This window comes from Lissotriton vulgaris, chromosome 12 (assembly GCF_964263255.1).
Source record: "Lissotriton vulgaris chromosome 12, aLisVul1.2, whole genome shotgun sequence".
Taxonomy (NCBI): Eukaryota; Metazoa; Chordata; class Amphibia; order Caudata; family Salamandridae; genus Lissotriton; species Lissotriton vulgaris.
This window is the reverse complement of record NC_141700.1, coordinates 571,111,960-571,135,200: the sequence shown is the minus strand read 5'-3', so window position 1 is coordinate 571,135,200 and position 23,241 is coordinate 571,111,960. Positions and strand designations below refer to the sequence as shown.

General features: G+C 44.6%; 1 protein-coding gene across 1 annotated transcript in view; it reads right to left on the bottom strand.

Moving 5' to 3' along the window:
• The window catches only part of KLHDC9 (kelch domain containing 9), a 64,732-nt gene that overhangs the window by 33,475 nt on the left and 8,016 nt on the right, over positions 1-23,241 (bottom strand). The window contains exons 3-4 of the mRNA XM_086945422.1: positions 7,155-7,323; positions 5,320-5,518 (exon numbers count right to left, since the gene is read on the bottom strand). Coding sequence (XP_086801548.1) covers positions 5,320-5,518; positions 7,155-7,323 — 368 coding nt within the window. The remainder of the gene's footprint in view (positions 1-5,319; positions 5,519-7,154; positions 7,324-23,241) is intronic.

Below are 23,241 nucleotides of genomic sequence, written 5' to 3'. Positions count from 1 at the left end.
ATCAATTCCCTTATGTGTACCTTCAGCGCGATCGTTCTACGCTCATCCAGATCCCGATCTGTGCAAGTTAGCCTATGGTTGCTCTGTAAAGCCTTAGTTCGCGACAGGTCTACCATATACCTGTTTGCCAAATTAGATAGGTTCTCATGAGCTGACCTCGCCCTCCGAGTAATATCCTTGGATAAGAACAATATTTCGTCTGGTGTATACAAGTCTAATCTCTCTAGTGCCACTGTGCCATCAATCATTTCATCCAAGTCTGACTTTAAACTCATTACGTCAAGCCGTTTTGCTTTTATTTCAGCTTTCAGCATTTCTGTTCTGTGTTGCTCTCTCATATCCCTCTCACCTCCACTATGCGCCCTACGCCTGAACACAGGTGAGTTATGAGGAGTCTTGCTTCCATTTCTCTGTTCCCACCTCTCTAGATCCCAAGCCTTTCCATCTTCGCGTGGGGTATGGTGGAATAATGCTCCGTCCCCCAACCCTACATTCCGTCTTTTCGGCTCGGTTTCTCCAGATACGAGATAGGATCCACCGTTCTGTTCTAACCCACTGTAACACGCTTGTTGTCTGGTGTCGCTTAATAAACGATAAGGTCCTTCACGGCCCTCCATGTTCCCGTGATCTCTTTCGTGATCACCGGATGAATGGCGAGGCGTTTCGCGACTCCCTATGTTCTCCTGACTTCGTCCACTATCGCCGGATGCATGTCGAGACGCTTCGCGACTCTCCATGTTTCCGTGATTCCAGTGTCTCACATCCTCACCTGGGGCATGGTGTGTGCACCTAAAGGTATTCCGGTACTCCTGTGTCCTACGTTCCCCTTCACTGAAGGTGACACGAGGCACTTCGCCACACCCTGCGCTCCTGTCATCGCACATTTGTCTATTGCCGCTAATGGTAGGACAAGTATCTCTTCTGCTCTCTTGACTTCCTCTCTCCCACTCGGGGCTGCTTTCGCCAGCTCCACAATGAGAGAGAATCCTGTTGTCCTCTTCTCTCCACTCAGGTCCCGTTTCTAAACTCCTACCCCGAGCCTCTTCGGCAGTCTCCCATTCTTTCAAATATTCTCTTAACTCCTTAAAAGACTTCGGTTTAGGACCCCTCAAATCCATTGGCCCTCTTTGACCTCCCTGTTCTATCCTAGGACCCGTTGCAGAATCTAATGGGGTACTCCTACTCATCGGTGCTAGTATTTGCCTTTGGGGATTCATTGTGGCATTCCTATTCTCCACTTCTGCTCTTTCACTGTCCCATCGTGCCTGTTCCTCCTGCTGGATCCCTTCTGGGTTGTAGATTGACACAATAGGGCCTATGGTAACCGGAACTTGTAAAGCGTCTGGCATCTGGTACGACCTAGCGCATTGCGTCTCTGGAACCTTTTGGACCACAAATCTTCCCACTACTCTCTGTTCGGAACTAGTTTGGGGTATTTCCTCAGTCTTGTTAGCGTCCCACTCCGTTACTGGGATCGATTTATATTCCCCCCACCTAGCTCCGTCCGCTTGCGGTAATATGGGACTCGCAAGTTCACCGCTGTATGGAGGTGGTTTATCTGTTAATAGCCTCTCTATCAGATCCTCCTCCGACTCGCTTTCCTCATCTTCCTGTTCTATAGGTTTCCTTTCTCCTGTAACTTCCAACATCGGGTACAGTTTATCTGCTTCTATCTTCTGCACCCTCCATTTCTTAGCTTCCTCGTCCCATTTAGCATCCTGCACTGCCTTTACCGATCTTCTCACTCTTTCTTGGCGCCTTTTTACGCCCTTTTCGTGTGCGGTCCTAAACCATACACCAAGTGCTTCAAATTGTGTTGGCCTCGGTAGAGGTCTTGTTGAAAGCATTGTCGCTTTCAGCTGGTTCAACACATCTAGTTTAAACGTTCCGAATCTCGGAAACGCCAGTTCTTTATGCCCTTCAGTTAGCCTGTGCCACTCGGAAATCCACAGTATCGAATGTAAGCCTACATTTACTGCCATATGATAAGCTGGTGTGCCTTCTGGTGGAGCTTCTTCTCCTGCATATAGATTTCTCCTTTTTCTCCTAAAGATTTTCCCTAAACCCTTGAAACACTTCATTTTTGATAACGTACGATGTTCCTTACTAATTCTCTTCCTTATTTGCGTTTTGATGACAACCACCAATCCCCGTGCGACTCTTGCTATTTAGCCTATCCCAGCGCGACTCTACGCTGACCGACCAATCTCAGCGCGACTCTTTGCTGACGTCTGACAAACTAACCAATCTCAGCGCGGTTCTATGCTGACGTCACTCGTTCCCTCTTGCAGCAATTCTCCTCCGTTCTCAATTTGTCTCACGATTTCACATGCGTTTTCATTCATACACTGAAAAATGACTACTTCCGTCCAAGCGATCACTTTTCTCTGACTGTACGGCCACAGTCTAACTGTAATTGTCACCTCAACTGACGAAACGTCTTCCCTCTTACGGTCCGACGATCGCCTCAACTGATAGGTTACTTACACACAGTAAACGTACGACCAGCGTCCGTTACTCATACACTCACTCATACGTTCCCCCTATCATCGGTCTGTCGGGAAATCAATGGTACCTCATGACCCCCTTTCAATGGTAGACAAATTACTCTGGGTGTTCGATACACCCGAACCACTTAAGTCCTCTGGACATAAGATTTCATCCGGTTGCGCGCGCTCACAACCTTCCCTCAATCACACTACAGGCATTCAGCTCCGCTTGACATTATAACACAGGAACCACATAAAACACCGCAATCTTACAACGCATGACCCTTATACTCACTCTCGACCGACTCTGCTGCTTTTCTCTCGACGCACCGTCAGCACCGTCTTCGGCTGCAATTCTTCTTCTGGTCGACGAGGACTAGGGACCTTGGGGTAAACTAACCTGGCCTAGGTCGTCTTCCTCAAGAAGATAACCATCCTCTGCTACCAACTGCGGGGGAATGAGATTTTGAGATCAATTTATGATTATGATCAATTTAATAAATTATCTCATTCATCTATTTTGGACCGCTAATATCTGTCATTGAGGAAAGGACAACCCCCGCATAGATTAGACAAACCCCATTAACTGACGCCACTCTGAAGAACCACTTACAACTGATAAAGTTTAAAAGTTTTATATGAAGTTAATTTGAATGCAATACAATCCTTACAGAATAAATCTCAAAGTATACAAAATACAAAATCAATCTCTAGATCCGCAATCAAAGCTTCAGTGTGAAGTGGTTCCTTCTGCGTCATCTGCAGTAAGATAAAATAATCAAGTTAAACTGTCCCTACTCTATGCTATGTGACATCCCTATTTCACAAGTTTCTTCCCTAAAAAAAAGGTGTCAGCAGTTTGACTCCCAAAGAAGTTCAAACTCTCTTAGCCTCTGAAGGAATTTTTAAATGTTAGAAGCAGTACCCTCTCTGCCTACCCATCCGCTCTCTAAGGGTCCTCGGCCTACTGCTCCCTTGCGCTCTGATCTCTCAGCGCATCTGCTCAAGGCATCTACCCTTGTCTTTGCTCTCGCCTTAGCCTAATGCTAATTGCTCTGCCTTCCTCCCCGGGGTGCTGTCCCTAAAATACACAATCACCGTGTGGGTGAAACGCCCCTTGACGCCCACCACGGACTTTCCCCGATGATGTCAACTTCTTGCTTCTTCCATTGGTCCACTCCTTGCGTCGTTCGTTAAGTTGACCCTTCTCCTTAGATGTCATCTTCATCATCTCGCTGGCTACCTTCATTGACACTTTTAGCGCAAAAGTCAAACGACCTTAGACAAAACTTCAACTCCATGTCGCTTAACTTGACCCTTCTAGGTCCTGTGAATGGTCTTGTCAAAACACAGTTCAAATTCTAAGTGTCTCTCCTCACGTACGAGCAATAAGCTCCGTCCGGCATTGTCACCTTAAATCTAACAAGTGCTAGACTTCTTGGCTCTCACGTCCACATCAAGCTATTTACGACCTTTACAAGCCCATTAAATTACATACATTTGACTAAGCTCCTGCGAACTCTTGGTCAGTCAGGTTATAATCACAAATGACCTAAACTCTTCCAGCATTCCTACAAAAACCCTCTACACAGTGTAACCTTTAACATACATTTATATATTCGTACTTTTAGCAAAGTCTTAGTCATGCTTGAATACATTTTACCTAGAATATAAACTACACAGAGTATAACATTCATTCTCACTGGTTACATCGTTATATAAGTTCTCTGCACATTTCTCCACGTTACATTTCCATACGTTTTTCTCTCATGTTACTCCATTTTAAAGTTCTACACGTACATATATTCTACTGTGCACGTTCTACATTTCATAAGCATTTCTACTCATTTCTATGTCTACCCATCATATATACGGGCCTTCTAAATCTAATGCATGTTTAACATGTGAATACATTTACATTTCCTATACCATATTATCACGTTAGTTGACCTTTATGCTATTATCGTCAGCTTTACATTACGATATGCGTTTCATTCCTACGTTTATAACATATACGTCTAAATATGGCTACTATATATTTTATATTCAAATTGCGCTCTCTCAGTTGTTATGCTGCAAAAACGGCCCTGTAACAAAAACGGCAGAAAACCGGCCCTGTCACAGAGCGCGGTCGCAGCTCTTCCCCCTCCCCTCTCCTCCTGGAGGGGGCGAGGGGGGCTGGCCGAGCACTTTGCCAGGGCCGGTTCTGGTTCCCAGTCCGGCCCTGAGTATGTCGATAAATAATAAACAAGCAGGGTGGGGGAGCAGGAGGGAAGTGCATGGAACAAAACAGGCGCCCTCTGATGATAAGCAGGAACCATGTGCTGTGTGTGTTAGCTGGGAACTGTAAAGTGTGCCTGCAGCAGCAGGTAGGAAAACTCATTCAAGAAAATAGTGCTCAGACTAAATAAAAGATACCAACTAACAACGCTAGTAAAAGGTCCAGTCCTCATGGGAGGTGACAAATGTAGACAGGGCGGTACTAAGGAGGGACTAACAAGCTGATTACCAAATCAGAAGCCAGCATTTACAAAGACACAAGCCAATTAAAAATATGGGCTGAAAGTGGGCAGAGCTTCAAGTGCATACTCTAATACATACTCTAATACAGCATGCCTCGCAGAGCAGCGCATGCACTGCCCAGGCTCGACCTGAAAAGCATTTATTTTGCAATATTTTAGCAATTGACTTTGTATTTCTTGACAAGGAATGAGGTGATTTGTATTTTCCTGCCTTATTTGCTTGATGATAAAAGCATGTATTCCTCATTATTCGATGCTATTTCATGGATTTCCTAAAAGTCTAGGCCTGATAACAGAGTATTGCTCACTTGTATCATAGATGTACAAATCATTGCAGATGGCATCTCGCCCCTTTGACAGTGATTCTCCACCGAACACCACCGCAAATGGGCCGACCATGGTGCAGGAGTGGTGCCTGAGTCCTTTAGGCTCCTCGCGGGATGCTCTATTGGAGGCAACGAGACACGATAGCTGTTCGATCAGCTTAGGAGCATGGATAGTGTCCACCTGGATCAGAAGAAAACACAGATCAAGTTGATCTTTATTGCCTGGACTGAAACAAAGAAAAGAAACCATGATTGATTGTAAGGTAGATGTACAAAATGTGAGAGTCGGCGACCTGAGTTAAGCCATTAAAATCATCTGGGTGGATTAAATGAGCACTATAGAAAACTGTAGGTTGCTTTCTTGCACCAGGTGAGAATACTGGAACCTTAAATCCCTTCGGAAACATCAAAATAGTACTATTATGTTTGATCTGCAGTGAAAATGGATCCAAATGAAATGTGAATATGAACGAACTGACTGTTGAACTCAACCTTAAATCAGTCGATAGAGAGAATGATTTAAAGTAATCGCATTTGAAGGTATCTGGTCTCTTCAGACAGACAAAAGCGGCCAGTGCAGGTGAGAGCCATGGGGCGGGTGGGACACAACAGCTGACGATGACGAGAAAAAATTATTTATTGAATTTTCCCTCATCTATCGAGTTCCCACCCCACCGCTCTTACCTGCACGGGCCACTCCTGCAGACAGAGGCTATCTCATCCCGGTTTACAGTCATCTAAGTCTTCTGGCAGAATAATGCAGGCACTTGACTCCCTATTCTCAAAGTCTCAGGATTGAGATCAACCCATTGAAAGGGCCGACTTCAAATACTTCAGTCTCAATCTATCCAAAATGCAATTGCTTTAAACATTTTAGTTTTTCGATCTAGTTTTCGGACAATCTATTGTGTACATTACCAGTACACAGAGCCTGCTTTCTGTTAGTCCATTGCTTATCATTGGTTGTCTTTCTTGTCAATTTAACATGTTTCCTTCTTATTAAGGGCCTGATTACGAGTTCTGTGGTGCAGGAGTGGGATCGCCACGCCGCCGCCCACCTCCCACACCACCAAATCCTTGTGCGCACCGCCCACCAGATTATGACTTTTTTAGTCACTGGCGGGTGGTTCTTTGAAATTCACGCGGCGGTGCCTAGGAACCAGGCACCGCAATGAGAATGTCAAAGGCAGTACCTGCATGGCATGGACTGGTGCAGTCCATGCCATGCAGGTACTGTGGTACATACACATGGGAGGGGAACATGTGCTTCCCCCAGAGGCAGCAGGGCACCCTGCAGGGCCCCCTTTGTTTCCTCTCCGCCACAGTTTTCTTGGAGGAGGAACCGTCATGAAAACGCCGGCAGAGAGAAAACTTGTAATATGCTTGGCGGGACCGCCATGCACACTGCAGTTTCAAGATCGCTGCTACTTCTTCGGAGTATCCGATAACTTCAATTTACCACTGGGCTGCCCTTCAGTACAATGTGCTTTTGTACACCTTTTATTTATTTTTAATTTCCCTATGCGAGATAGATATCTGTCATCTCTGAACAGGACATTAAAAAAATGGTCTCTGCATCATGAAGTTTGTGAACATATATTAACTACTCTATATCTAATCTTACAACTCTATGGTTGCCCTATGTTGTTTTCTGAGCATCTTTTTGACAAAGGATTGCGGCAAATTATTGTGGGGTCGGCTGCTAGTTAAAAATACAAATGTATTCCTGTTTTACAGGAGAGTGGATGGAGAAGTGTGAAGAGTGCAATGTTTGTTGCAGATGACTCCTTTTCCCCAGCACAAGTATCACCACTCACATGCATTTTGTCCTTGCTCCAGTGACCAGCCATGTCCACATCTGATGAGTCTCGACCTCCGAACACCAGGAGTTTGTAGCCAGAGTCTTTCCCGTCTCGGCCCTTGCTGTGCAGCAGCATGGCGGAATGCCCAGATCTTGATGCTGTTCGGGACGGCTCCTCCTTGTACCTACCAAAAGCAACAATAAAACATGAACGGCCCTGACAAAGGGGTAGCCTTTTATTCAGGATATATGCTGCTTCTCCTTGGCAGTAGCTTGGACCGTAGTGCTTTCTGAGTATGCTACAGCCATCTTCCAAGTAGCAGCAAAAGATAAGTTACTTACAAATTCATCAATGTATGCACTGCCATTGATCATTTCATAATTGTTGAGTTATATACTATGGTTGCTGTTGGGGTTTTACACAGTCTTATAACTGTGGTTTGGAGATAGAACTTAGAAACCCTGGGTCATTTTTAGGTCTCGTCTTCCAGACCGTGCAACCTAAAAAAGACCTATATTGAACATAGAGTGGGCCTAGACCCTGCCTAATGTTTACCACAGGTTGACTTTATAGTCCCTGTCATTAGCTTCCTATTTTATTTAGCCTCGTATGTGCTTGCCTTGCTCTTCTATGTTTGTCCCTGTCCTCAAGCATAGGGGCACTTGCATCAACATAAGGAATTGTGATTCCTTAATAGCAATTTAAAAAAAAATCCCTATTAAGGAATCGTAATTCCTTATGCATGTAGGAATCGCTAAAAACATTCTTATTCCTACATATTCCTTAATTGCGAAATGCAAATTGCGATTCGCAATTAAGGAATAGCTTCCCATTCATTCCTATGGGCCTAGAGGCCCATACGAATGAATGGAAATTACGCATGCAATTTCAAGGGTGCCAAAAGGATACCCTGATGCACCCCTGAAATTGCGATGTGACCACATGTTGCACACACATTTGTGTGTGTATGATGAAAAGTTTTTGCAAATTACCATCAACTGTAAATTGATGGTAAATAGCGATCCCTAATTGCGAAATCGCAATTTAAAATTGCATCATGCATTGCATTTAGGGAATCACAATTTGAAATTCCCTAAAAGCATTTACAATTTAAGTAATCGCAATTTTTGCGATTACTTAAATTTGCATTTGGGTTCATGCATCCAAATGCAAAAACACCGGTCGCAGAGGGGCAGATTCTGCGAATCTGCCCCTTTGCGACCGGTTTTTAGAGTGATGCATATGCCCCATAGTCTCTTCACTTTTCTCCTTACACTGCTTATTTGTCATGAACTTCATTTTTCTCTTTGGTTTAGCTCTCCATGCGAGTGCATGTGTTTTGCAGCTGTCTCTCTCGTGTGCCACTCTTCTCTCTGCTGCGCTCTATGTTGTGATCTCTCTCACCCGAGTGCTTCTATGCACCTCCTTCAGCGTAGGGCTTGCCCTCCTATGATTCAAGCACTCAGCTTTGCTTTCGCGCTCAAGTGCACTGCTTCTCCCTCCAGCACTGTTTTTCCCTCTCCCAACAGCTTCCCACTACTTTCCCTTTCTTGTCCTCCAGCTTCCCGTCGCTACCTCCTCCCACCTCCCCACTCCTTGTTTCCGACTGCTCTTCCGCCCATTGTTGCTTTTTAAAATTTATTTACTTTGTGGCAGAGAGAAAGGCAGCAATTCCTACTGACCTGTCTGCCTTAAAACACTTTTATAATACTTCCATTTCTTTTCCTTATTTACAGATCCATTTTGTATTTATAAATAAACAATGTTGCCCATATCATTTATATCATTTTGTAGGCGTGCATAAATAATAGGGCACTCACCCATCTACAAAATGATGTTGCCTCACTGCACCCTTTTTATGGCTTTCTATGCTGTACAGCATGTCTAAAACCCACTGGCAAAGCCAATAGGTCACAACGGCGAGACTTTATTACTTTACCAATGCTTCTTTTAGTACACCTTTGGGACAAGCAGCTTGTGCTGCTTTCATCAGTCGATTTATGTTTGTACGCAATGGGCAAAAAGCAATGACCAGCTCTTTGACATGGAGACATTCTTAAGGGCTCAGAATATCCTCTAGACCAGAGGTTTTCAAACTGTTGGCGTGAATATGTTTCCAGGGGGGGCGCAAATGGGTCTGCAGTTACATGTAAATGAAGAGTAGCCTGGAATCGCGAAAGGCACATTTCTAGGCTGTCTTCATTAACATGCAGCAGTTAAAGCCCATAAAAAATAGTGTGAGGACAACACTACAGAGTGAGATTTGGCAGGGGTCAGTGAGTGTGAAGACTGGTCAAAGACGTGGCTAAAAAGAAAAAAAACAGCATTTCATTCTATTTTAGGTTTCGACCTGGCGAAAAGCTGCGCAAGCAGCGATTCGCGCAGGCTAAATCTTTTGTTTTGCAGTATGGGAGACTTGAATCCGCCCCTTCTTCCATTGGCTAGCTCCATAAATGGAGGCTAGCCATTGGAAGACAGAGGCGTCCGTCGTTCACCGAGGCGACTTGTGGGCGTTCCTGGGTTGTTTTTCTCATCCAGCCCCTTTTAGGACGTCAGTGCGGCGGTGGGCGGGGTTTATTTTTCTGTTCGTCGAGGTTTCTTTTCGTCATTCCGCGGCCGACCGCCGCCGGAGGAAGTCCAGGTCCAGGTGAGTGCTTTCCGTGTGTTCCCGCACCCCCCTCCTGCTGTCCGTCTTCCCGTTCCTGACCCCCCCGCTGTTCGTGTCCCCGTTCCCGCCCCCCTCCCGCTGTCCGTGTGCCTGCCCGCTCCCCTCCCGCTGTCCGTGTGCCTGACCGCCCCCCTCCCGCTGTCCGTGTGCCTCCCGCTGTCCGTTCATCCATTCGTGTCCCCGTTCCCAAGCACAAGCACAAGCACAATTGTCCCTGTCATTAAATTACAAGATATTTTGTGGTAATCTTCTACGCCTTTTGCAAGTGCACACAATCTCCATTGATCTGTCCATTGCACACTTCATGTCCTCTTTCCCATCTACGCCACAAGGGCGGTGCATATGGCTCTTATAAACGAACGGGTTAACTTCTCAGATGAGTTCCCAAAGTATGGCGGGCAGGATTGTTAGAGTATCCCTAGCAAAGGGGGTACAGGATCCCCAGCAAACGGCTAAACTAAATGGTGCCCCTTCACCTGACAGCAAACCTAGAACCTTCCAGCTTTTTCAAATATTTTATTTTAGTTCTCTTTAATATGATTTGCTTCATGCATCTTTTGTGGGGCTTTAAGTAAATCAAATCACAGATGTTTAACATTTCACCCGCCGATTTACCTGTCAGCACAGTCTCTCTGGAGAGGGGGAATATTTCCAAAACGAGGCAAAAAACTTCTTTAAAGGTATAAAGTTTCAATGATTGGCAAGTAGTCAAGACAACTATGCCACGCTCGCTTGCAGCTCAATTTTCCCCCTTTTCTTCTCACGGATTTCAGGACAACGCTGTCTTCAACCCACACCATTAACCCGACAAACGTCGAAAATAAATCCCACTCCTTGGAAAATTAAACGAATCAGTCCGCAAAGTGCCGTCAAGTTCTCGCTAAGATTTCCCCTCTTTCGCCCTCAGCTTTCCCTTGACACGGGGGTGGAGCCCTTCCTTTGAGAGCGCGCACCGCTGGTGACCTGCAGCAAAAGGCAGGGCCCTAATAACCAAAGTTAACATGAATAGCCGAGTCTTTAATGGCAATTACCGCTACTCTCGTCACCATGGCAACGTGCCTGCAGCAAACAAAAACTGTCCCCGTTCCCGCCCCCCTCCCCCTGTCCGTGTGCCTGCCCACCCCCCTCCCGCTATCCATGTGCCTCCCGCTGTCCGTTCATCCATTCTCTGGCAGACAATGCCTTCTCCATGATCAAAGGAGCAAAAGGATGGGGCATTCACAGTGAAGATCATGCTCACTCTGCAAGGGATATTATGAATAGCATAACCCATTTAGCTGCAAGAAATTATCTGTGTCTACAGTGTTGTAATAGCTGCGAGGACAGTGCTGTTGTGACAGTGCATAGTGTGTTAATAGCTGCAAGGACAGTGTGGCTGTGACAGTGCACAGTGTTGTAATAGCTGACAGGGCAGTGCTGTCATGACTAAGTGCACAGTGTTGTAATAGCTAAGAGGGCAGTGCTGCTGTGACAGTGCACAGTGTTGTAATAGCTAAGAGGACGCTGCTGTCTTCCCGTTCCTGCCCCCCCGCTGTTCGTGTCCCCGTTCCCTCCCCCTCCCGCTGTCCGTTCATCCATTCGTGTCCCCGTTCCCGACCCCCTCCCGCTGTCCGTGTGCCTCCCGCTGTCCGTTTATCCATTCTCTGGCAGACAATGCCTTCTCCATGATCAAAGGAGCAAAAGGATGGGGCATTCACAGTGAAGATCATGCTCACTCTGCAAGGGATATTATGAAAAGCATAACCCATTTAGCTGCAAGAAATTATCTGGCTAGTATCTTGGAATATGCATTTCAGTGAGAAGGACTCTGTTTGTCATTAAAAGATGCTTTCCGTTAACCCTTGCTCGCTGTCTGTGTTTGGCTGCATACTTTCTCAGCATATTTTCTCTTATGTTAATACACTTTTTTATTTATGGGTTCTCGTAACTTCAACTGACCCTGCTTTACAGAACTGTGCCGCAGTTTACTATAGCAAGTACATTAGGCAAAATCACATCATTCAGTGAGAAAATCTTCTCTCCTGGATACCACTGCTACGCACTAACATCCACTTCCCCTCTCTGACTCGAGCTACCACAGAAATCACCCCTTGACTCAACCTTTGCCTTTGACCTACACCGCTCCACCGCCTGTCAGCTAGGTTCATGCTTTACAAAGGCCACATAAATACATACCTACCATGAGGGAATTTTTTGGTGGAAAAGCTCACAAAAAATACCACTGTGACTGCTCCAGAGTGTGTGTGTGTATGTGACTGCTCCAGAGTGTGTGTGTGTGTGTGTATGTGACTGCTCCAGTGTGTGTGTGTGTGACTGCTCCAGTGGGTGTGTGTATGTGACTGCTCTGGTTGTGTGTGTGTGTGGGGGGCACTGGGTGTGTGTGTGGCTCTGGGTGTGGCTGGCTCTGTGTGTGTGTGGCTGGCTCTGTGTGTGTGTGGCTGGCTCTGGGTGTGTGTGTGTGTGGCTGGCTCTGGGTGTGTGTGTGTGGCTCTGGGTGTGTGTGTGGGTGGTAGTAATTGCTGTCTGCTGAGCTCGTCCGTAGGGTACAATAGTTCTCACATTTGCGAGAGATTAAGCTATTGGCAATGTAAATTACAATGCCGTTTATTTATCTGTTTTAAAACCAACACATAAATACAAATGTTGTCATTTACAATGCCAATAGCTCTAACTTCTCCAAAGGCGAAACCGTTGCATTGTAAATGCTTGTTTGTTTACCTTCCTATAACTGCATATAAAAACATGCACACACTTCAAATGAAAAATAAATGCAAGCTAAACTGATCAAAGAGAAATATAATCTTTTACCTTATGAAACCTCAGTTGGCTAATGTGAGCACTGCAGATGTCTTCATGTGTGAATAGAGTCACACAATTAAATCCTGATTGGTGCAGTGAGGAATAGTGACTTGTTAATAGTGCTATGATGTCCCAGCCTGTGACAGAAAGCACTGTAAATGTCATTATTTTAAAATTGTATTACACTGTATAAAACAGGCTGCTGCAAAATACTGGTTAAGAAAAACAAGTGCTTTAAAAATACACATTTTGGTGATAAGCATTCAGGATATATCTAGTGTAAATATTTTATGTGTGTCTATTAAAAAGGTGCACTCCTTTTAACGGACACATGCATTATCTCTCAAAAACATTAAATGTTTGTCACCATGAAGCTAAGTGACTCCATTAATTAAAAGCTACAGTGGCTCCAAAGCAGTCTTTATATTTGGTGATTAACCATTGCACACATTTGCATTTCTTTCAGGTAGCGGGCACCTTGGTGATAAGGCATGTTTCTTTATAAGTTCTCTACTATCTGTTTCACACCACAGGAGCTCCCCCGACCCTCTGTGAGTAGGCACTGGGCCCCAGTCATGGCAGTCTTACTATGAAAAAGAGCATCTGGTGCATTTTCCTTGCTAGCATTATGACATAGGTCACAATTAATGCACGTCGAACAGGGGCCAAGCAACAGGGGAATGGGGCTAAATGTGCTTTTCTGTTGCGTTTTTACACAAAACAACAGAACGCTTGCTTTGGGCATCTGGCCTAGAAGTAATGGCCCTGTTGAGTGTGCAGAGTACAGCCTGCTTCACAGAGCTGTAGGTGTCATTGGTGCTGCATTTGCAGGTAATACTTGCTGTGCCAGTGTTTCTTTGAGCAATTGCCCAAGGGAGGGGAAAAATTGAAGTAGAGGAGTCACCTTGATTTGGGTATCAGTGAGATGAGAGAGATGTGAGAGTTGGGAGGGAGGGGTATGATGAGAGATGGGAGGGAGAGTGATGGTGTGAGATGGGAGCCCATGTTGTTAACAAACGTCAGAGGCGGCAGTTGCAGTGCCACTTTTGCCCATGGGCCCACTGCTTCACAACTCAAATGGTTTACAATAAAAAGTGGCCATGGGGGCTCATTAGGGCAGATGACACCCTTGGCGCAAAAAAGAGGGGCAGCATTCAATAATTCATCTTCTTTCAGAAAGAGACTGGACTTAATTTGAGATTGAAGTGATGGTCAAACATGGTGGGGTAGAAGTGAAAGAAAAAGACATAGCCTGCTACTCAGGACTACATCCTTCGTTAGTGCAGCAAGTGGACAGCATTGAGGCAGTAGTGTTTTTGGTAAATTCTGTTCTTATTTGATGCTGTTGTATTTCTTATATAAATCAACAGAAGAGTGACTAGAAGAAAGAGAGAGTTAGTCAGTTACTATCATTACAGTGAAAATTCTACAGACTATAACCATTCATACCGAATTAAGTTGCATGCACAAAGTAAAGAAAAAAGAGCCCTCAGGCACCAACAAGACAGTTGGTTGCCATTTGTCTTCATTGGGTTCTTTTCTTTAGGAAAAAGTGAATCAATTAATTAAAATAAGTATGGGCAACTCCCCAGAAAAATTACTTTATTGAGGGGGTAGCTCTAACTTCATTAAAATCTAGGTGAAAAGTCGGACGATTTGGTGATTATGTTAGTTTGAACCACCCAGTCCTAAAAAAGAAAACAATAATAGGTCAACATGTTTCTGCTATAGGGAGCCCAAATTAGCTCAGCATTCATCAGGACCATTACAATTACGTCACATGGGTGAAGCACACTAAGGCATCACTGCCATCTGATGTAAAGAATATATAATTAAAAGGAATACAACCTTATGTGTATCCAATGCACTGGAACTTTCTAGTGCTTCTCCTCCTATATGTGAGGAATTTCGTCTGTAACAAATTAATACATGTGACAAGACACAAAACACAGAAATTGTGATTAAAAACTCGTATATCGAGTTTAGACCAATATTGGAAAACAATATTTCGATAGTGCAAGCAACCAAATCTAATTCGTAAACAAGAAATTAAAAGGCCAAAACTATGTTCAGGTGGCACCCATTGTGTAGCATGCAGAATATTCACAGGATTGTGGATACAGATGCTCCTAAAGTACCATCTATGGCCCCTAAGTTCATTTATCAACTCTTTCTTTAAAGAGATGAAAAAAAGGAAGGTTTTATCTGAGACCCTGCTTTGGGCGCGATCAATTCGTAATTAGAAAAGAAGCGCAATTGAAAGATTATATCAATCTATGTTGTTAACCAAGTGACCATAATTAAAAACAATTCGTCAGCCAAAGTTGACGGAATCCTAAAAATACTCCTTTATCACCAAGTGGAAGAACAACGGAATACACGAGCATGTTGGCACCAATACTCACACATGCATCTAATGGGCAATGTACCATGGGCTCGCGGCAGGGGAAATATCTTCACGCCCGGAACTCATGTGCATAATGGCAATTTGTTTCTATCGAGATGTATGGGCTTCGAAAATTATAATTAAACAAACCTCGATAGAAACAAATTGCCATTATGCACATGTTCAAGATACAACCCTTTTTAGGTCTTGCAGAGAGACCTATAGCCGCCCATCCACAAAGCTGACTTTTACAATCCGGATTTGGCCTCAGGCATTCACCCCAGTGCGACTTCTCCTCCCCCCTAATTACATCCCTGCTGTTTACTTCTTTGATGCCCGGTTTGACAAAATAATTTTCAAACCAACGAGGTGGATTTTCAAGGATTTTCAACAGTTCATGTGAACAAGCACGCGCTTTTCCCCCACAGGCACCATCTGTATGTCCACATCAAAGCAATCAGCCTCCCTCCCACTGGTATCTGAAGCTTCCCCCAGCGTGCGCTCGGCCTCAGGCAGGACTTTCTCCTCCCCTAATTATTCACTTCACTTTCACGTCCCAGGCCGTGCATTTCTCTTCCTCCCCCCCCCCCCCCACTTTCACGTCCCAGGCCGTGCATTTCTCTTCCTCCCCCCCCCCCCCCCCCCTCCTCCCCTCAGCAATGCCAAGAGCTTATGATGTCCTTTCGAGGTTGACTGGGCATTCATTCCCCGCAGGGCAAACTTATTTTTTCTGATGTGAATTTGTGACTCGAGCCCTCTCTAGCATTTCTCTGCAACTTAAAAACATCCTGGACCATGCGCACCCCTAGGCGGTCTTAAAAGCACTTTTTTGGAAACCCCTTGTCAGAGTGTGGAATACATAATTTTCTAACTGTGCTGGGAATCCCGGCTGCTCACTTCAAGGAAGGCTGTAGAGGGGATTGTTGATTTAAGGACAATAGGCGCCGGGAAGAGCAGGGCTGGACCAAAGGCTGCATTTCCTCCAGGAAGTTAATTTTTAGTTGCTAATGCAAAATGAAATTGACGGTATATTTAAGAGTGTGCTAAAACCTACCACCGCCTTTTATTTTTCTATTGTAATGATCTGATCTTTTTAGCCACCTTTCAGTCCTTGTGGCAAGCAGTTACAAATTACTTGCAGCCTGCATGTGTTGGGTTTGCACCCCCTGCTAAATATCGTATCTCTGGCTAAACGGAAAGGGCACTTCACCCAAACATTCCCAGTGATGGGCTATTTGAAGCCTCTAGGCCTGTGCAGTTCATCGCCCACGCCCCTCGTGAGGGAGTGGTTTGGTTTGTCGGACCTTGGGCACATTTCTGATTTGTCATGCACTGAGGCGATCTGATTGCCTTTACCGATCTCTTTGATCTCCCGTCTCTGGTTTTGTCTCCCAGAAGCCATCATGTGCCGCTGTCATCTGCGGGTCATATAAACTTTCCAATGCTTGAAAACGTCACGCGTTAATCTTCACTAGTGCTCACTTTGACAGAAGATTTGTGTTCCTGTAGTGTGCGGATTTTCATCTGTCTAGTAATTCTTCTATCCTGCCCTCAGTTTTTGCAAGGGAGTGCGGTTTTACTTCCGTCGTGGGTTTGAAACCACCACCAGCCATCATTGCATGCTTTCAACCGGCACACACACACCACCAGCCATCAGTGCACGCTTTCACCAGGCATACACACTACCGGCCGTCAGTGCACGCTTCCACCAGGCACACACACCACAAGCCGGACAGGCACACACACACCACCAGCCATCATTGCATGCTTTCAACCGGCACACACACACCACCAGCCATCAGTGCACGCTTTCACCAGGCATACACACTACCGGCCGTCAGTGCACACTTTCACCGGGCACAGACACCATCAGTCGTCAGTGCATGCTTCCACCAGGCACACACCACCAGCCATCAGTGCACGGTTTCACCAGGCACACACACACCGCCAGAAATCAGTGCACGCTTTCACCAGGCATACACACCACCGGCCGTCAGTGCACACTTTCACCAGGCACACACACACCACCAGCCATCAGTGCACACTTTCACCAGGCATACACACCACCAGGCGTCAGTGCACGCTTTCACCAGGCACACACACACACCACCAGCCATCACTGCACGCTTTCACCAGGCATACACACCACCGGCCGTCCGTGCACGCTTTCACCAGGCACACACACACACCACCCGCTATCAGTGCACGCTTTCACCAGGCATACACACCACCGGCCGTCAGTGCACACTCTCACCAGGCACAGACACCATCAGCCATCAGTGCATGCATTCACCAGGCATACACACCACCGGAGATCAGAGGCACACACACACCACCAGCCATCAGTGCATGCTTTCACCAGGCACACACACATCACCAGCCATCAGTGCATGCTTTCACCAGGCACACACACACCACCAGACATCAGTGCACGTTTTCACCAGGCATACACACACACCGCCAGCCATCAGTGCACCCTTTCACCAGGCACACACACACCACCAGCCATCAGTGCACGCTTTCACCAGGCACACACACACCACCAGCCATCAGTGCACGCTTTCACCAGGCATACACACACACCACCAGCCATCAGTGCACGCTTTCACCAGGCACACACACCACCGGCCGTCACTGCACGCTTTCACCAGTCACACACACACACCACCAGCCATCAGTGCATGATTTCACCAGGCATACACACCACCGGCTGTCAGTGCACACTCTCACCAGGCACAGACACCATCAGTCATCAGTGCATGCATTCACCAGGCATACACAGCACCGGCCGTCAGTGCACGCTTTCACCAGGCATACACACCGCCGGCCCTCAGTGCACACTCTCACCAGGCACAGACACCACCGGCCCTCAGTGCACACTCTCACCAGGCACAGACACCATCAGCCATCAGTGCACACATTCACCAGGCATATACACCACCGCCGTCAGTGCACGGTTTCACTAGGCACACACACACACCACCAGCTATCAGTGCACGCTTTCACCAGGCATACACACCACCGGCCGTCAGTGCACACTCTCACCAGGCACAGACACCATCAGTCATCAGTGCACGCTTTCACTGGGCACAAACACCACCAGCCATCAGTACACGCTTCCACCAGGCACACACACCACCAGCCGTTAGTGCACGCTTTCACCAGGCACACACCACCAGCTGTCAGTGCACGCTTTCACCAGAGACACACACTACCAGCCGTCAGTGCACGCTTTCACCAGGTACACACACCACCAGCCATCAGTGCACCCTTTCTACAGGCACACACACCACCAGCCATCAGTGCACACATCAATTGTTAACGCATCCACAATTAACTATTGTAGCAATCGCAGTATGGCACACTTTACTTTTAAACATATTCATCTAAAGAGCAGCATGCCACCATTCCCTCACACTCAGCACCCTCACACACTCTGCAATGGAACATACACTCCAAATACCACTCAGTGCCACATAATTGCACGCCACATAATTACACTGCACTCAATGCAACATACACTTCCAATACCACTCAGTGCCACATAATTTCACTCCACATAATTACACTGCACTCAATGCAACATACATTCCAAATACCACTCAGTGCCACATAATTACACGCCACATAATTACACTGCACTCAATGCAACATACTTTCCAAATACCACTCAGTACCACCTAATTACACGCCACATATTTACACAGCACTCAATGCAACATACACTCCAAATACCTCTCAGTGCCACATAGTTATATGCAACATAATTACACTGCACACAATGCAACATACACTTCAAATACCACTCAGTGCCCCATAATTACACACCACATAATTACACTCTACTGAATGCAACAGACACTCCACACAATACCACTCAGTGCTACATAATTATATGCTGCATAATTACACTGCACTCAATGCAACATACACTCCAAATACCTCTCAGTGCCACATAGTTATATGCAACATAATTACACTGCACACAATGCAACATACACTTCAAATACCACTCAGTGCCCCATAATTACACACCACATAATTACACTCTACTGAATGCAACATACACTCCAAACAATACCACTCAGTGCCCCATAATTACACACCACATAATTACACTCTACTGAATGCAACAGACACTCCACACAATACCACTCAGTGCTACATAATTACACGCCACATATTTACACAGCACTCAATGCAACATACACTCCAAATACCTCTCAGTGCCACATAGTTATATGCAGCATAATTACACTGCACACAATGCAACATACACTTCAAATACCACTCAGTGCCCCATAATTACACACCACATAATTACACTCTACTGAATGCAACATACACTCCAAACAATACCACTCAGTGCCACATAATTACACGCCACACAATTACTCTACTGAATACAACATACACTCCCCACACAATACCACTCAGTGCCACATAATTATATGCTTCATAATTACACTGCGCTCACCGCAACATACACTCCAAATACCACTCAGTGCCACATAATTACACGCCACATAATTACACTGCACTCAATGCAACATACATTCCAAACACCACTCAGTGCCACATAATTACACGCCACATATTTACACTGCACTAAATGCAACATACACTCCAAATACCACTCAGTGCCACATAATTACACGCCACATAATTACACTGCACTCAATGCAACAGACACTCCACACAATACCACTTAGTGCCACATAATTATATGCTTCATAATTACACTGCGCTCAACGCAACATACACTCCAAATACCACTCAGTCCCACATAATTACACGCCACATAATTACACTGCACTCAATGCAATATACACTCCAAATACCACTCAGTGCCACATAGTTACGCGCCACATAATTAAACTGCACTCAATGGAACATACACTCCAAATACCACTCAGTACCACATAATTACACGCCACATAATTACACTCTACTGAATGCAACACACACTCCACACAATACCACTCAGTGCCACATAATTATATGCTACATAATTACACTGCACTCAATGCAACATACACTCCAAATTCCACTCAGAACCTCATAATTAAACACCACATAATTACACTTTACTGAATGCAACACACACTCCACACAATACCACTCAGTGCCACATAATTATATGCTACATAATTACACAGCACTCAATGCAACATACACTCCAAATACCTCTCAGTGCCACATAGTTATATGCAACATAATTACACTGCACACAATGCAACATACGCTCCAAATACCACTCAGTGCCACATAATTACACTGCACTCAATGCAACATACACTCCAAATAACACTCAGTGCCACGTAATTACACAGCACTCAATGCAACATACACTCCAAATACCACTCAGTGCCATATAATACACTGCACTCAATGCCACATACACTCCAAATACCACTCAGTGCCACATAATTATACTGCAATCAATGCAAAATACATTCCAAATACAGTTCAGTGCCACATAATTACACACCACATAATTACACGCCACATAATTACACTGCACTCAATGCAACATACACTCCAAATACCACTCAGTGCCACATAATTACACAGCACTCAATGCAACATACACTCCAAATACCACTCAGTGCCACATAGTTATATGCAGAAAGGTATAGGTGTCTTCAAGGGGATTTGTTTAACAAAATATAATTAAACGTGATTTAACTAACTCTTTAGGACACGTCAATGGTCCTTTCAAGAATAAGGACCATTGACCTGTCCTAAAGAGTTAGTTGAATCACGTTGAATTATATTTTGTTAAACAAATCCCCTTGAAGGCACCTATACCTTTCTACTTACTCACCCAAGCCCTCAAGGGTATTTTGGGTTGCTCACTGTTCCTTAATAACATAGTTATATGCAACATACACTCCAAATACCACTCAGTGCCACATAATTACACACCACATAATTACACTCTACTGAATGCAACACACACTCCACACAATACCACTCAGTGCCACATAATTACACACCACATAATTACACTCTACTGAATGCAACACACACTCCCCATATTACCACTCAGTACCACATAATTACACGCTACATAATTACACTGCACTCAATGCAACATACACTCCAAATACCACTCAGTGCCACATAATTACACGGCACACAATTACACTCTACTGAATACAATATACACTCCCCATATTACCACTCAGTGCCATATAATGACATGCCTCATACTTACACTCTACTCAATGCAACATAAATACACTTTATCTATCTGTCTATCTATCTATCACCCTTCTATCTGTCTATCTCTCTATCACCCTCACTCTATCTATCTATCGCCCTCACTCTACCTATCGCCCTCCCTCTATCTATCTATCGCCCTCACTCTATCTATCTATCTATCGCACTCACTCTATCTATCTATCGCATCACCACAGCATCACTCAGCACCACCAGAGCATCACTCAAGGGTACCAAATCATCACCAGCATCACTGAACGCCACAGCATCACTTGTCACCACCACAACATCACTCCGCGCCACCACAGCATCAATCTTTTCAACCATTCAACAACTGGTTCAAATATGTTCTCTCAATGTTTCAAGCTTCATTACAAATGTCACAAAAATATGTTAATAGTTCACTTCTGTTCTTGGATTTTCATCACAATAAAATACAATGAACATAATCTTCACAAAATTAATTTACAAAAGCTATTGCCATTATAAATTACAATAACTTTTAAGTACTAATTATTAAAAAAATAAAAGGCATTTTTATTTGTAATATCAATACGTCTAAGTCACTTAAATACAACACATATTGCTTTACAAATGCTATAGGTGTCACATTTGCGAAAGTTAAAACTATTGGCATTGTAAATGACAAAGCTATTCAATTCACTATTTCCCAAACCAACACATAATTAAAAAAATTGTCATTTACAATACCAATAGCTATAACTTTCCTAATGCGAGACCTATTGCATTGCAAATGCTTGTTGTTGATTTGATGGTTATAATAGTGACTACTGACTCTGTGCCCAAAATAAGTACCTAATAAAGTTGGACAAATTGATTAAAAAGTGCGTCTACGGAGTGTTAATGCACGTTGCCCCTTTAAGAATAACATCACGAGTGCATCTCACGTGGTCGTCAATACTGTCACGTGATTTACGTTCGCCATAAGCGTAGAAGCTTATAAATGCTGTTTGTGATCGCGTCCTCCGTATTTCCAGGCCGCGGACGTGGCAAAAAACAGGTTGAAAGGTGGAGAGCCGCCGGGAGTCTGGTAAGCGGGGAAGGGGTTATGTAGTGTGGTGTTTTGCTTCTCTTTTGCACTGTTAATTTTGGACGGCGCATTAAGAGGCATTTTTAACTTTACCATGCCCTACCCTTTCATGCAACCGAACTCCTTATGGCGCCAAAATATCCCAGTTTCTTTGTATTTACAGAGTTCCGGGCGTGAAGATATTTCCCCTGCGGCGAGCCCCTGGTACATTGCTCATTAGATGCATGTGTGAGTATTGGTGCCAACATGCTCGTGTATTCCGTTGTTCTTCCACTTGGTGATAAAGGTGTATTTTTAAGATTCCGTCAACTTTGGCTGACGAATTGTTTTTAATTATGGTCACTTGGTTAACAACATAGATTGATATAATCTTTCAATTGCGCTTCTTTTCTAATTACGAATTGATCGCGCCCAAAGCAGGGTTTCAGATAAAACCTTCCTTTTTTTCATCTCTTTAAAGAAAGAGTTGATAAATGAACTTAGGGGCCATAGATGGTACTTTAGGAGCATCTGTATCCACAATCCTGTGAATATTCTGCATGCTACACAATGGGTGCCACATGAACATAGTTTTGACCTTTTAATTTCTTGTTTATGAATTAGATTTGGTTGCTTGCACTATCGAAACATTGTTTTCCAATATTGGTCTAATCTCGATATACGAGTTTTTAATCACAATTTTTGGTTTTGTGTCTTGTCACATGTATTGATTTGTTACAGACGAAATTCCTCACATATAGGAGGAGAAGCACTAGAAAGTTCCAGTGCATTGGATACACATAAGGTCGTATTCCTTTTAATTATATATTCTTTACATCAGATGGCAGTGATGCCTTAGTGTGCTTCACCCATGTGACGTAATTGTAATGGTCCTGATGAATGCTGAGCTAATTTGGGCTCCCTATAGCAGAAACATGTTGACCTATTATTGTTTTCTTTTTTAAGACTGGGTGGTTCAAACTAACATAATCAC